Raw genomic sequence first — 15,384 nt, 5'->3', positions numbered from 1 at the left:
TCTTTTCTTCCCTATATTGATGTATATGCGACTGAAACAGCTTCTCAAATGAGGAGACATAGGGCGGGACTTGATTTGTCCATTGGGAAAGGATTGGTTGGATCATTGTCATGTGCTAATTGCTGCAATCTCATGTGAGTGACAGGTTGCTGGAGGAGAGGGATTATTGTCCCGTCATCATGTCATTAAAGACGAGATGTTATGTGAGGGGGAGGGGAAGTTAATGTTTTTGATTAAAGATTAGATTATAAGGGCATATGAATTAAGTACACGGATAAATCATTTATAATGAACACTGCAGCATACCATAAAAAATGATGCACGCAGATAAATCATTAATAATAAACACTGCAGTACTCAATAAAAAAGAAGGATGTAAAATAAGGCATTTAAAATAAACACTGCAATATTTCGCAAAAAAAAAAAAGTATAAATACATATAAATTTATAGTAATCACTAAAAAATTCAATAAAAATAATAATATGTATGGCTAAATCATGTATAATGAACACTGCAATATTTGATAAAAAATTTGTATTGCTGTACACCCAAAGCGCTTTACAATCATGTAGGGGGGTCTCTCCTCAACCACCACCAGTGTGCAGCATCCACTTGGATGATGCGACGGCAGCCACAGGACAACGGTGCCAGTGCGCTCACCACACACCAGCTTAGATGAGTTGTTTCTTCATTTGAACAGTTTTGAAGAAATTTAGCGTTAAATGAGCATTAAATTGCTCACCAATGGATCCTCTGCCGTAAATGAGTGCCATCACAATAACCCACAAGTGATCCACAACACTCCAGTCAATTAATCTCTTGTGAAGTGAAAAGCATGTTTGTAAGAAACCAATCCATCATGAAGACGTTTTTAACTTGAGACTGTGGCTTCTGGGTCCATAATCCATAATAACACTTCCTCCAGTGAAAAAGTCCATTCTCTTACTTCAAAATCCACTGACATATTTGTATAGAACTGTTTTGAACTGGTGCTATGTTATGGATAAACGATTAGTATTTTAGCCAAAAGCAAGAGTTTTAAATTGAAAAAATGTCTTAATGATGGACTCTCATTCTGACGGCACCCATTCACTGCAGAGGATCCATTGGTGAGCAAGTGATGTAATGCTAAATTTCTCCAAATCTGAAGAGACAAACTCATCTGCATCTTGGATGTCCTGAGGGTGAGTACATTTTCAGCAAATATGCATTTTTGGGTGAACTATTCCTTTGATAGAGATTTGAGCCTCACACAGATCAAATGAGAAGATAAGAAGTCAAATAATAATTTTTTTTTATACCATGTTATTACTCAGTTCTAAATGCTTTTGTGATTGCGGTGACTTGATAACACGATTTCTATGATTTCCTACACATTGCTGTGTCTCAAAGTAGGTTGTAAAGAAATTACACCCACCACAGCACCGTTGCGACGGTGATCGCTTCAGAGATCATTCTGCCGTGTTCAGGAGATGCATACTTCAGATGCAAAGCTTTTTCCGCGGCGGTATTGTGAGGATGTCAGAGTCTGACCCTCATGAGAGGCAGTTACTGTGTTCTGATTAAATCAGATAACCTCTATCAGCTTTATGGTCATGCTACAATGAAGCACTGGATGAGGTCAGAAGTCAGTATGTGTTGCTAAAGGAGCGCTGGATCTTCATCACACTCTCAAAGCTATGATTACAGGCTGTTTCAAAGGCCATCCTGAAAACGATATACTCACTAGGCTCTCAGGAACACAACTGGCTCTTAATGGTGCACCGAATGCCCAGTAAATATAAAAAGAATCCCATTGCTGGCAACATATATATATAACAGAGTGGTAGAGAGTAGAGAGAGTCACTGGAGGTGATTCTTTATGTGGCCCGTGTATGTTTGTTATGCTGCAAGCTACAAGCATTCAAATCGACATCCAAGCTGTACAGAACATGTGTGTCATAACAGAAATTAATAATAGCTTTATTTGAGCATAAGCTTGTAAAGACCGAATGTCATGGGAATATCTGTTCTGCCGTGGCTAGTTGGAGGCCTGCTGTGTTGATTTGTTTTCTCTAGCATCGGCAGCATTAGTGGATTCCCTCCTCTGTCTCGAACCCTCAAGTGGGCACAAATACACATACAGATACAGGATTACCGTCCCTCAGCACAAAGACTGCTACTGTAGCCTGCGCTCAACAGATAAAGCCAACACAATGCCTCTAATAGGTCCCAGAAAGACACCGTATCCAATGTTTCAGACAAATGTATTTGTTTTCATGAAGGATAAGACGTAAATGAGCAGTGTCAGGCTGGGTTACGGTATTGTCGGATGTGAAAGGTATTGTAAATGTGGGATTGAGTGATAATGCTCATATTCAAACCAGCCAATGGTCCTACACATCTGAGATCATTGGGACTCTTTAGATTTAATGACTGGGAATCATTCTTTGCTGTTTCTTTAGTGGGTACAGTCGTCCCTTGAAGATTTCTGGGGTGTTTTTCTTGAGTTTCCCAAAGTTTGTTTGTTTTTCTTGCTTTTGGAGGAGGGATCCTGTTGTCCTAAGCGTTCTCACGGCAGTATTCTCTGGAGATTAAGGATTGAACGTCTCAGTGGGACGTCGCTGTGCCGTTTAATTACAAACACCCAATTCTGAAAGATGTTTTTGTTCATGTGCTTTCTAATGACTCTCCAAGTATGATTCTTCTGTCACATTTTTTAATGATGCTAAAAATAAACTTGCATTTCTTCATGTAGTATATATTCATTATAATGCAATACAGAAGTTTACTTTTTCTCACGAAGACTGCATTTATTTGCTCTAAAATACCTTAAAAACAGTAATATTGTAAAATATCACCATTTATGATGTTATTTTCTATTGTGATATATTTTAAAATGTTTTTAGTTTCGCATGATCCTTCAGAAATCATTCTAAACATTAGCTGGTCAAGAAACATGTTCTTATAACAGTTGTGCTGCTTAATATTTTTATGGAACCGGTGATGCTTTTTAAACCTCTCAACTGTCACCTGTATGAGTTTACTTCACTACATATTGCAAATAAATACTAATCTTATCATGACAAGCTATACATCGCTGGAAAGGTCTAAGACTCCTAAATAGATATTTTACCACTGTTTTTTTGTTACAAATTATGTAGGAACAGTGATAGAAAAAAAATCTACATCATAACAGGAGTTCTGACCTTTGTCACAAAAAGTCTTATATATAAATTAAAACCTCAAAATTGCATTACCATGGAAATGGTAATTCAAAATCATATTACAAAACATATTTGTTCATTAATTTAAACAAGTTTGGAGAGTGCATTTTCCATTTTCAAGAGAGTATTTTTAACATCATGAATATAAATGTCATTACTGTCACTTTCAGTCAATTGAATGATTCCTTGCTAAATGATAGTAATTTCTTTGAAAAACAAAAAGCTTGCTGATGAAGGAGTGGATTGCAGATTAACAATGGCCCTCATAATAATGTTAATTATAATATTTCTTGAATAATTATTTATCAAAGTTACATTTATGCATGTTAGAAAATAAGTTGAATATGACTTTAGTCTGCCTTTTTACTCTCTAAGAAGCTGCTCTCATTGTGTGTGTGTGTAGTTAACCATATTTGATCAGATTCAGGGCAGAGTCCGGCAACCTTGAAGTACAAATAAGTGTTCTCTGTGTATGTGTGTGAATGTCTATCTTTGCAGCTAGATGCAGAGAGAGAGAGCTCTAGGAGGAAATCGTCATTTGCCGTCACCCTGATGTCCAGGGTAACAGATATACGCCTGTGGAGAGACCTATCGTGTCTGACCTCTGATCAATTGTCACCAAAATAATCACTAGAAGATATGCTTCGAGTTTTACATCCATGTGTGGAGATTTTCTAAGTTTATCTACCAACCATAATCTTGCTTACCTGTGTATTAACGTAATTAGTGACCTCTGTTAGAGTATAACTATTAGTGTCTAGAACATATACACAGAGCGGCCTACGAACTCGATTGTGAGTCTTGAAGCTGACTTCTGCTGATGAAACTGTAAAATATTTTCATTACATTTTCTTCATTTTTGATCGAATCTCTTGACTTCTGGTCTTCATTCAACACACCTGGTCCGAGGGTCTTTACTGTAAATTCCCCTACACTGACTCTAAACTTTTGAGCGGTAGTGTTTATATATTGCATGAAGAAAATGAAGCTTATTTTTAGGATCATTATGATATCTGAGTTCATTTCCCTCCAAATTTCCATTAACATAATGCAAAAACTGTCATTCCCAGTGTTATATTCTCATACTGACATGTGGAAATAACAAAGAAGTATCATTTAAATTCCAAAATTTTGTGTGTACTTTTCTGAAAGCATTATGGTAATAGAAGAGAAAATTTGATGTATTGTCACTGCAAATAAAATCCTGCTGACCTTTAAACAGGCTTCATTAAATCAAACTTTTTTGTCTTGTTTTCTTTTTTTTTTTTTTCAGTCATTAGTTTTTTATTTGTCTTGTTTTCTGAGGGTTACCCATCTGCACACAGTAAACACCACTGATATCTCACTGATACATCTGAAGACATGTAAATGCATGTTTATGTTTTATTGAAGAAAAGAGGTCGGTCTGGCTGACCCAGATAAATGACAACTAGCTCAAATGCTTGCCTCCTTATTTCTGCATCTGTCCTCCTCTCCAACAGAGTCTCAGTCTATTCTATATCCCTTGTTTTTTCTGTAGACTACTTCAAGGAGTGCACAGCAGGCTAGACATGACTTGTTGGGGATCTACACTGATAAAATCAACATGAAGCACTGTCTTTTCTATATCTTGAGGGATTTTCAGAGACAGCTTGTTATCCAAATGATGCATGTTCATGCTGTCGATGCACGTGTTTCTAAACGCCGATCAGGTTGTCGTGTGCTTGTGCCATCTGCCCTCTAGAGGTTCAGCATAAAGCGGTCTTGTGTTCTGATTACACCCAAACGCTCATATTTACACAGTACAGGGGGATTGAATTGTCCCGAGCACATTAATAATGCATATTGATGAATCGGTATGTTAGTGTGCTCTGGAGAATCTAGACAAAAGCTTTAGTTGCTTTGGGAACAAGCACCAGGATGTCTCTTTCCTACACCCCTCCGTCTTTAACCTTGTCTTCACAGAGCCTCCAATGTTTGTCCTCTGCGGAAGCCAGAGCTCCATTGTTAATAGTGAAAGTAATTTTCCTGACAGTGCAGAGATCTATGGGATGACAGCAAGTGTCCATCAAAGCTGTCCTAACTCGCGGCCCCCTGATAGATGCATGACATGATGGAGCAGACGTTGGGCAACACATCAGAGTGAAGAGAGACAACACAGTGACACTCAATAACCATCAGCCATGATTCAAACCACTCGCCTCAACCTGATGTTTGATCTAACATCTGTTTCACTGTACACTCCACAAATGTATGTTTGACCCATTCCATATGGTTTGAAATGTCAGCAACTCAGAGTGTGCAGTAAATAGTAGACAAAATTGAAATACATAGTAATAATATGGTAAATTGGATGTCAGAAAACACGAATCATCCTTGCATTTTTCAGAACCAAATGGTAACTGTGAGAACTGTTAACCTCTGAAGTGTAATTGTGTTAACATGGCCTGTGTAGATTTTAGGGTGGACTGAAATAAATGAAACTGAGATTACAGTGGAGCTGCCACCCTGTGGACAGAAATCAATCAGAGTGTGTGTGTCTAAAGCAGATTTACGAACATCAATCTGGGTTTACTTTAATTATGCGCAATCTGTTCAGTAAAGGATTTAGCAGGACTTTTGTGCACAGCTGCCAATATTTTCTAGTTTTACTTTTTTGGCTGGTGATGAATCTTACATGCTGTTTAAGTAGTTGTATATTTAAGCCATGATTTAATACTTAAAGTATTCTCACACAAAAATCCACAATGATCTAAAGATATAATTCTTTATCTGAAAGATGTACAGAATTTTTTCTAACTAATTTAAAATAGCATTTACAAGTCTTTTAATGCTGTTGCAATAAAGATCAGAGTATGATCCTCTTGTGCTGATTGTCAAAATAAGCTCAATTCTGCCCTCTGTTGGTCCAGTTCTTCATGCTACTGTGATGTTTGACAAAATGTTTGTAATTCAACTTTTTTTTTTTTTTTAATAAAAATAAGTATTAGTACATAAATGCAAATAAATCATTCTCAGTTTAGAATTGGTTCATTTTACAGTAAAGGGAAAAGAGAAGAATTTTTGAGTATCATATAGAGCAGTGATTCTTTTTTTTTAAAAACCAGTAAAATGTTTTTTTGTAGTCAGTTTGTATAGACCTAGTATCTTTTTTTAGCTGAATGTTACTGTAAAATTTTCTGTACCTGGAAGAAGTAAAAATTATTATATTGCATGTTTTCCATTTGTTTGTAGTTTGCTGTTTTGTTCTTATTTTTAATAAAGTTATTCAACTGAAATAACTACATTGAGATCAATTGTTACTGTGAAATAAAATTACTTAGAAGGATGGAAAAATTGTCTGACAAAGGCTCATACAAAATAAATATGCAAAAATTGACAAGTGAAAATTTCCACCATCAGAATCTTACAAAGCAAATGAATGCAAAAATAACTTATTTGGCTTTATACTTTTAGCTAACTTATGTTGCAAATAGTTCTATACACAAACATAACATTTGCACCGGCAACAATTTAAATTTTAAATTGCAAGCAGTGATGTTTAAAGTAATAAAATAAAATCCTTTACATTTCACATTCTGTCATTTATTATTCAGTTTGTTTTTCTTGTGGTATCCAGATAATTTAGTCTGGTATTGCATCGAAGTCATAATTTGTGTATTGTGACAACATTTAATAGCAGTAGATTTCATTTGAATTGTATGAATATTTTAATTTGAATTATTTTAAGTCATGGTGAGGCCCCCTAGTGGGTCCCAGCACCCTGGTTGAGAACCACTGATATAATAGTCAGTATAGTGGCAAATCCAAAACATTTCATATTGACCATCTTTCCTGAAGCTGCGTTTAGTGATCCATGAGCATATCTACATCAGCAAATGTTAATTCATTCAAACTCATCCTGTCATGTTTTACATATTTTATATTACACAAAAAGATACGTGGATACCAGAGACATTCAATTTTCATGAATCCTGTACAACCTTATGATTGTATAAATGGATTTCCTATGGAGACACATCAGTCATTAGTACCTCAGAGACACAGAATTGCAGTCAGTATATAAATACAACACAGACTCAAGAGCTGAAAAATCTACAAGATTTCCACTCATGGGAGTGGTAGCACTTCCACTCAGATACAAAGTACCTTAACTTTATGCTGAAAATGCTTAGTAAGTTTAGGTCTGTTTTGACCAGTTTTGGATATTTCAACTGGAGTTTCTCCACTCGTTTCCTTTTTTTCTTTCAGGGTTGCATGCGGATGGCTCCGTCCAAGCGAATCACCTCGCCGTTGATCATGGGGTTTTCTGCTATTGCAGTCACGAGGTGTGCAAACTCCGCTGGATCTCCCAGACGTGACGGGAAGGGCACCTGTCTGGCCAGGAAGCTTCGCACTTTCTCAGGTAATCCTGCTAGAAGTGGGGTGGAAAACAGACCTGTAGGGAAAGAAAATGGCATGGAGGATATAATTGAAAAGGTCACAAAAAAGGAATAATACTGAATTAACGGTGTTCAAAACAATAGGGAAGTAAAGATGTACCCTGAAAATCGATAAAAATGTGTGACGATTCAAGTTACATTTCGGGGTGTGGTTTTATATGAATGTGTCTCTGAGGGCTACTGACTATATTCAGAAAAAGTTTAGATTGTATTTTATTTTCATCTTGCCACTGTATAATGTGTATTGAAGTAGTGTTTATAAGCACAGCGCTGCTTTGTTTACAGTGGTAACCAAGGAAATGCCATATTGCTGCTGTTCCATAAGTGCCACCTGCTGTCAAGAGAGTGAATTCGTGTTCTCATTCAGTCTGTCTGCTTTATGTAGTTTTATGTAGCATAATTTCATAAAACTGAAATCAGACCATTCTGTTTTTCTAAAAATGCATCTTCTGTACAAGGAGCAATTCCTACTGGAAAATGTGGACATGCTGATATTTCTTTAAAGGAGGGGTCTAATGCTGTTTCATGCATTCTGAGTTATCTACACTGTTAAAGAGTTGGATGCTCATACTAAACATGGCCAAAGTTTCAAAAAACAATTTGAACGAGTAATTCTGTGTCAAATACAATGGGTTCGTATAAGTTTCAGAAAGTTTTTTTCGAGCATGGCTCTTCATGACGTAATGAAGGGAGGGATTCCTTGTATGAGCATTTCTCCTGTAAGAGCACACGTCTACCAGAGCGAGAGCGAGAGCACACCCTTCAACCTCATCCACAACGCTGCACAAGACTAGCTCAAGAAAATGTTTCTAAAGGAGTGTGTTTTTGGATGCGAGGGAAAGATTACCTTGTTCAGCTTCCTAAAGAACCCAGCTTTACATGAATAGTGGATGCTGTTTGTTTTTCCGGGGCAGCAACAGACTTTCGCAAGTTTTTTTCTGTCATTTCTGTGACAAACATTTTATAAACAAGGCCCAGTTCGGTGCTCGATTTGCACATTGTTTGATACTGAAAGATGGAGGGGTCCCAGCGATAAAAGATCCCGGTCATGATTCGGAACCAGAGACGATAAGTGAAACTGCATCAAGTTTCCGAATTTTGTTGGCAATCGGCGCGCAAGTGCTCATGACTCTTTAGCTCCTCCCACAGCTCGCCTCCAGGAGCTTGGCTGTTTTCAGAGAATCGTAAAAGCTGTATCTTTCTTATAAATATGATAAAACTAAAGACTCTTTGGAGATATGAAGGATGTGTTATGTCCCCTTTAAAAAAATTCAAGCCAGGAAAGAGCACATGCAAAGCCTTAGTTTAAGTTTTTATATGAATGATTACTTTTATTTGTATTTATTCATTAGATTTTTTTTTTCTTTCTGTTATTTGACAAAAGATATTTCAATTTCAAAAAGAAATGTGCAAAAAATAAAATGTGAGAAAATCGCATCACATCGCGAGTTGAGTGAATCGTTATATCCCTATCAAACAATGAATTTTCATAGAGCAATAGTGGGATACAATGAAAAGTTCAAAATATGCATCTCAGGGACACTGACCTGGGGCGATGGTGACCACACGGATCCCCATTGGTGCAAGGTCTCGAGCAATAGGAAGTGTCATACCCACAATCCCACCTTTAGATGCAGAGTACGCAGCTTGACCCACCTTAAAAAGACAACAAAACACAGTACAAAACCCGCAGTGTTATAAATCTGTAAGGTAAACTACTGTTAAAAAGTATGGGGTAAGAGTTCTTATTCACACTAAGTTTTTTTTTCTTTAAAAAAACAAAACAGTAAAAACAGTAATTTTGGGAAATATTATTACAATTTAAAATAACTCATTTCTATTTTAATATATTTTAAAATGTAATTTATTTCTGTGATGGCAAAGCTGAATTTTCAGCAGCAATTACTTCAGTCTTCAGTGTCATATGATCCTTCAGATATCATTCTAATATCCTGCTCTTGAAACATTTATTATTATTATTATTATCAGTAAAAAGAAAGTATATTGAACAGCATTTATTTGAAATAGAAATCTTCTATAACATCATAAATGCCTTTATGGTCACTTTTGATCAACTTAATGCATCCTCGGTAAAAGTATTTCTTAAAAAAATAAAATGCATCTTACAGACCATAAACTTTTGAACGTTAAGTGTATAACTGATATACCTGTCCATCATAAGCAGCAACACTGGCTGTGTTGATGATACAGCCTCTGTGTCCATCTGCATCAGGCTCATTCTTTCCCATCTCCCCTACAGCCAGTCTGATCACATTAAAAGTCCCAGCGATGTTCACCTTTAACAGATCAAATTCAAAAAAACATTATAATATATGCAATAACATGGCATTGCCGGTCTTCAGATTTCACTCATCTCAAAAGACTGATGCTTTAGAGAAATGATAGCGATGAACTTTACAGTGACAAATAAAAGACAGCTGCTATAAGATATTTAAAATGGTCTTCATTTGTAGAAATATGAACCAGTGTCATGAGGTTCAGGCTGCACTGTAAATACAGTGAGGCTTACAGTGATAACACGAGTGAAGTCCTCCAGACTGTGAGGAAGGTCCTTCTTAAAGTTGTATGTTTTCACAGCCACAGCTATCCCAGCACAGTTCACAGCCAAGTCCACTTTGCCATACTTCTCCCTGGCCAAATCCACAGCCGATCTCACATCTGACTCCGACGTGACCTGAATTAAAAAAACAAAAACCCAATCAGAAGAAAACAAATAGTTAATATCTTCAAATCGAGCACTGCTGTCTAAAAGAGCAAGAAGGGAAAGTGGAAAATATCAAAAGGTCATTAACAATAAGTGTCACTCACATCAGTAGGTGCAAATGCACATCGGTCTCCGAGAGCAGCGGCCACCTTGTGTCCATCTGAGCTGGGCAGGTCCAGGATCACAGCGCTGGCCCCCTGACTGATGAGCCGCTCCACAGTGGCTCTGCCCAAACCAGAGGCCCCTCCTGTCACCAGACCTACCATACCCTGCCACACATTCAGTAAGGTCACACTGGAGCACAACCTGCATGGAGCTTGGTAATGTTTCATTATACAACAAACACAATTCAGTCATGGTTCAACTGTAATATGCTGCAAAACAATGAGGTTTAAGCCTACAGCACTGGAATTTAAGAATAATGTAATAAGCAAATCTGGTTAATCGCCATGGTTTCTGATGTTTACATATCTATCAGTCACTCTCATAACTGCACAGAAGTTCCATTGAAGTAGTTAACGTTAGCATTGCGGCTACAACTTCGAAATATAGTGAGAAGAAGTGGAATACAACCACACAACGACGAGCAGACTAAAGCGAGCTGCAAAAACAATCTTGAAATATTGAACTTCAGGACAGACGACTTTACATTTCTATTAATTCATTCAATTTCTCTCTCACCTTGACACTTCTGATGTTCGCCATATTCACACGCTGCAGCTGCTTGGCTACCAGTGGTGACGTCACCTAGCGTAAGCGCTCTGCAGCCCAATCAGAAACACGGACAGGACAACGCCCTTTAAGCCGATTGGCTACAGTTAATTTGATTGACAACTTCACAGGAAGTCGGTGATCATTCAGAATTAAGGTGCCGGGCGCATTTAATGACCTACATTTAATATATTGATCCGCTAAAGGTCTCAAAATATTTCTACATTTGATTATTCGATTTGTGCAGTAATTCTCACTTTAATTCTATTGCTGAATAGTCTTTACCTCAAAAAAAATAAATCAAATGTATATTGTATTTTCCTGTTGTTTCTAATTTGCATCTTTGTTAAGATTTAGAGAAATAACATTGTTTTGTTTCTAATAACATTGTATTGCTATTGTGAAATAAAATGACTTAAGATTAAGAAGGACAAATTGTCCAGTTTTGGGAAGTAACTAGTTACATAACTAAATTACGTAATTTAATCACAAACTGTAATCAGTTACAGTTACTCAGAAAAAAATGTGTAATTAAATTACAGTTACTTAAGAAATGTTAACAATTACACAATTGATTTTTTTTTCACACACACACCCACATACAGATATAATTGATTTCTTTCATAAATTGCATGGACTGCTCTAAAATATGAAACAATGTTTCAGGAGTTTTGGACAAAATAGGACACATGCTCATTCAATAAGCGTTTTATTTCCTATTTGGGATTATGTATATGCTTTATTTTTTAAGATTAACTGTTGGCATTGTTAGATGCCAGCATTTCCTGTCATAACTATGCGAATATTTGATTTCAAAAACAGTATCATAGCTATTAAACTATTTCTTGTTATGATTTTAAATCTGTATTTAACCTCAGAACGATAACAAAGTGAAAAGAGGTGTTAAAAGTCTGAATTTGTGGTGGCTGTGCTTTAAAATTAAATGTAAAAAATTAAAAGTGATGAAGGATTTGGAAAGTCTGACAGTAATCAGTGTTGAGAACTACTGTAAGGTTAACCCTGCCTAGTTTACATGTTTGAAAATGATTAACAGTTGAAAACATTAAAAATTTAGAAAAGTAATCAAATGTATTCAGTTGCATTACTTTAATAAAGTAATTTAAATAGTTACACTACTTATTACATTTTAAATAGGATAACTTGTAATCTGTAACCCATTATATTTCCAAAGTAACCTTCCCAACACTGTCTTTGACAGACTCATACAAAACAAACATACACAACATTCCTTCCCGCTTAAGATTGGCTAAAGGTTGCCTAAATACTCACCTTTGGAAAAGAGACTTTATAAGGCTCATTTCATTTAGGAATAGTAAAAATAACATAATATAGGTCCTAAATCATTACTGATAAAGTGAATTGAGGAACGAGACACAAATGAGTCTATTTACAGCAGGTGTAAACAAATAAAATAATAACATAAGTAATCACACAAGACACACATATGTATAAACTGGCAGTGAACATAATCACATACCATAGCAATCTAGTTACAGCATATTGGATAATGTCAGTGCAGTTTGAATTCTGACCACCAATTATTTACACATCTATAACCATTCCATAAAGATCACATGAATTAAATCAAGATCTTCAGTTATGACCATCAATATTTTTATTTGTGGGCTAACCTGTAGTAATTTGTACAATGAGACAATCACCATTTCTCTACTATTTACACACTCAGAAAGCACACAGTACAAAGAAGCATATATTCAGCGATCCCACAAATCCCATGTGAAGATACGTCATCGGTGTATCTGATGTGAGGGAGCAGCTGTGAGAAAGACAGTAGGCTGTATAGTTATCTCCCAGATCTGGTGTGATCCCAAACTATACAAACTACTACCTCATTCCACAGCCCCCAACGCAGCAGCCCCTCTGTCTGGTACCCTGCGGGAGGAGAAGAGAGGCAGAAAGACATGTCAGTGCTCGAAATAAAATGCTTATTTGTGCTATTTTTACTCTAAATTTAATGAACCACCTTAGCAATTGCTAATTTGATTTCCATAAATCCCACAGTGAAAGCTGTCGTCATCATCCCTTTAACCCAGTATTAACCTTCCTCGAACATCCACACCATGAGTGTGGGCAGATTTCTGGCAATACAACTCATCTTTTGAAATGTGAGTCATGATGATATACCATGAACAACAAAGAGATTGCACAAAATGGATCAAGGATCTGGTGCTCTGCGGCATTTGATGTGATATAAATGTGCCACTTACATGTGCTCATTAGCACTGGCTTAAAGAGCACTGGCAAAAAAAAATCATGAATGCTGCATATTAAATATTGATTTACAATAATATATTATGCATTACAATATATGCACAACTATATTTCACTGCATGACTGTGTCCCTAGTTATATGTATTATGCAGTGCACTGCATTTGTAAAGATGATGCAAGAAAGGAAATAGCTGTGTCAATATGTATTAGGACCGAGTGAAATTAAGCAATGAATCAACCCATATGTAAATGTTTTCATTCTTTACAAAATAGGTCTATGCAAACATACACTGTGGTCCCTTAAGAATGCATCCCAGTTGGAAAATCCAGCTTAAGCTGGTAGCTAAATTATATAACATTTTTAATGGTTGTTTCTTGTTTGCTGCCACTGCCAATCCAATGATGGTCTACCAGTTTGCACCAGCTAGAATCAAGCTGCCATGCTCCACAACTCATCTACCATCTTAAACTGGATTTTCCAACAGGGATGTGCACATTTGAGCAATGCAAGACTCAAACATCTTTGCATCAAAATAATATGCATTTGAACTGAATGCCAGAGCTGATGATGACTGTCCACATGGTCTATTATTATTGCAAAGCATCCATACTAGCTCAGTACTTGTCTCTCAGGAATCAACAGCTGGCAGAAGCATGATCATGTATGTCAGCCTGATGTGTTTGAATCACAAGAGGCGTTTCGGCTGTCTGGCCGCCAGATTCACTTTATCATGACAAGCAGCGACACGCGTGTGATTATCAAGTGTTTTAACGAAAAATTGCAGCTTTACAAATCAAATCGACAGCCTAACTTGATTGGCTTTCCGCTTGAAATGGAGCATTCTGTCGGCTAATATTTCACAGGAAATTGTAGACATGCGTGCACGACCTTCTACTCTTTTCTCATAACATTATGTTCATATACTCTGATATTATAGTTATGCTATCAAATACGAAAAATGGCGGTCGCCTCACTGGTGCGCCCGGTGTGATGATCAATAAATTGCATGCTAAAACAAACCTAGTCCTCACGTTAAACTGAAATGTGTCTAGGCAAAAGCGAGACAGCATGCAAATGTAGCGCCAGCGTTCACGGTGACTGCGGCAATGACATTTCAAAGAAGGAACGTGGTGTTTCGCTCACCTGAGACCGCGACTGTACATGATACCGCCATCTTACATCAGCAGCAAGAACAGAGATACACCAGCTGCAGGCACGCAGATCTACCCCTGAGGTGACCTGCCCCTCGAGTGATCCGATCCGCCTTCCATTCAGATCACGACTAGATAATTAAGTGGACTACAAAGTGTGCAGTCAAGCAGTGGTTGTCAAATGTCACACCTTGCACGCAAGCACCTTTTGAAAATGTAATGCTTAGGAAAATGAATAAACAGACATTCCACGAAAAAGAACACTTTTATAGCCAACATTTTTTTTTTTTTTTGTAATAAATTGTTAAATTTGATTAAGATTTTACATTAAAGTTCAGCGAGTTAACATTAGTTCATGCATTAGGTAAAACAATGAACGGTACTTTAACAGCAGGCAGGCTATTTATCTACAAATACATTGAGTTCACATTTAGCTGTCATTTGTAACATTAACAGAAAGGTACTATGAACAAACAAAAATTATTAAACAATGGTATATTTACCATAAGTCTGGGGTAGTTTTAATAGTATTTTTTCAAATATGGAATTTATTCATGTGATGCAAAGCTGAATTTATCATCATTACTCCAGTCTTCAGTATCACATGATCCTTCAGAAATCATTCTAATATACTGATTTTGTGCTCAAGAAAGGTTATCATCAATGTTGAAAACAGTTGAGCTGATTAATATTTTTGATATATTCATTGGCGAATAAAGATAAAAGGAACATTTATTTTAAATATTTATTCTGACTTTTTCTTACATTTTTGATCAATTTAATGCATCCTTACTGAATAATATTCTTTAAAATCTTTTTAACTGTAGTCCACATTAATAATTCACTGTGCGTGACACCTAATGTTAACAAGTTTTACTTTTTCAGTTACAACCCAGAAGCCGTATTTCCTTGCAT

The 15,384-nt window shown here is 36.5% G+C and overlaps 1 protein-coding gene across 2 annotated transcripts; it reads right to left on the bottom strand.

Moving 5' to 3' along the window:
* Positions 1-6,755: 6,755 nt before the first annotated feature.
* Positions 6,756-11,192, bottom strand: hsd17b10 (hydroxysteroid (17-beta) dehydrogenase 10). 2 transcript variants are annotated; one of them, XM_058763392.1, is made up of 6 exons: positions 11,035-11,192; positions 10,458-10,622; positions 10,159-10,323; positions 9,797-9,925; positions 9,176-9,284; positions 6,756-7,624 (listed from the first exon to the last, which is right to left on the bottom strand). In XM_058763392.1, exons 1-6 carry the CDS (start codon positions 11,056-11,058, stop codon positions 7,434-7,436), a joined length of 783 nt encoding a protein of 260 aa, XP_058619375.1. In that variant the 5' UTR covers positions 11,059-11,192; the 3' UTR covers positions 6,756-7,433. The 2 variants fall into 2 exon arrangements, with proteins under 2 accessions (XP_058619375.1, XP_058619376.1); XM_058763393.1 differs by having other exon boundaries at positions 10,927-11,035.
* Between the last annotated feature and the right edge of the window lie 4,192 nt (positions 11,193-15,384).

Source organism: Onychostoma macrolepis, chromosome 23 (assembly GCF_012432095.1).
Source record: "Onychostoma macrolepis isolate SWU-2019 chromosome 23, ASM1243209v1, whole genome shotgun sequence".
Taxonomy (NCBI): domain Eukaryota; kingdom Metazoa; phylum Chordata; class Actinopteri; order Cypriniformes; family Cyprinidae; genus Onychostoma; species Onychostoma macrolepis.
Note: the sequence above shows the minus strand (reverse complement) of the source record. Positions and strands in the feature narration are given on the sequence as shown.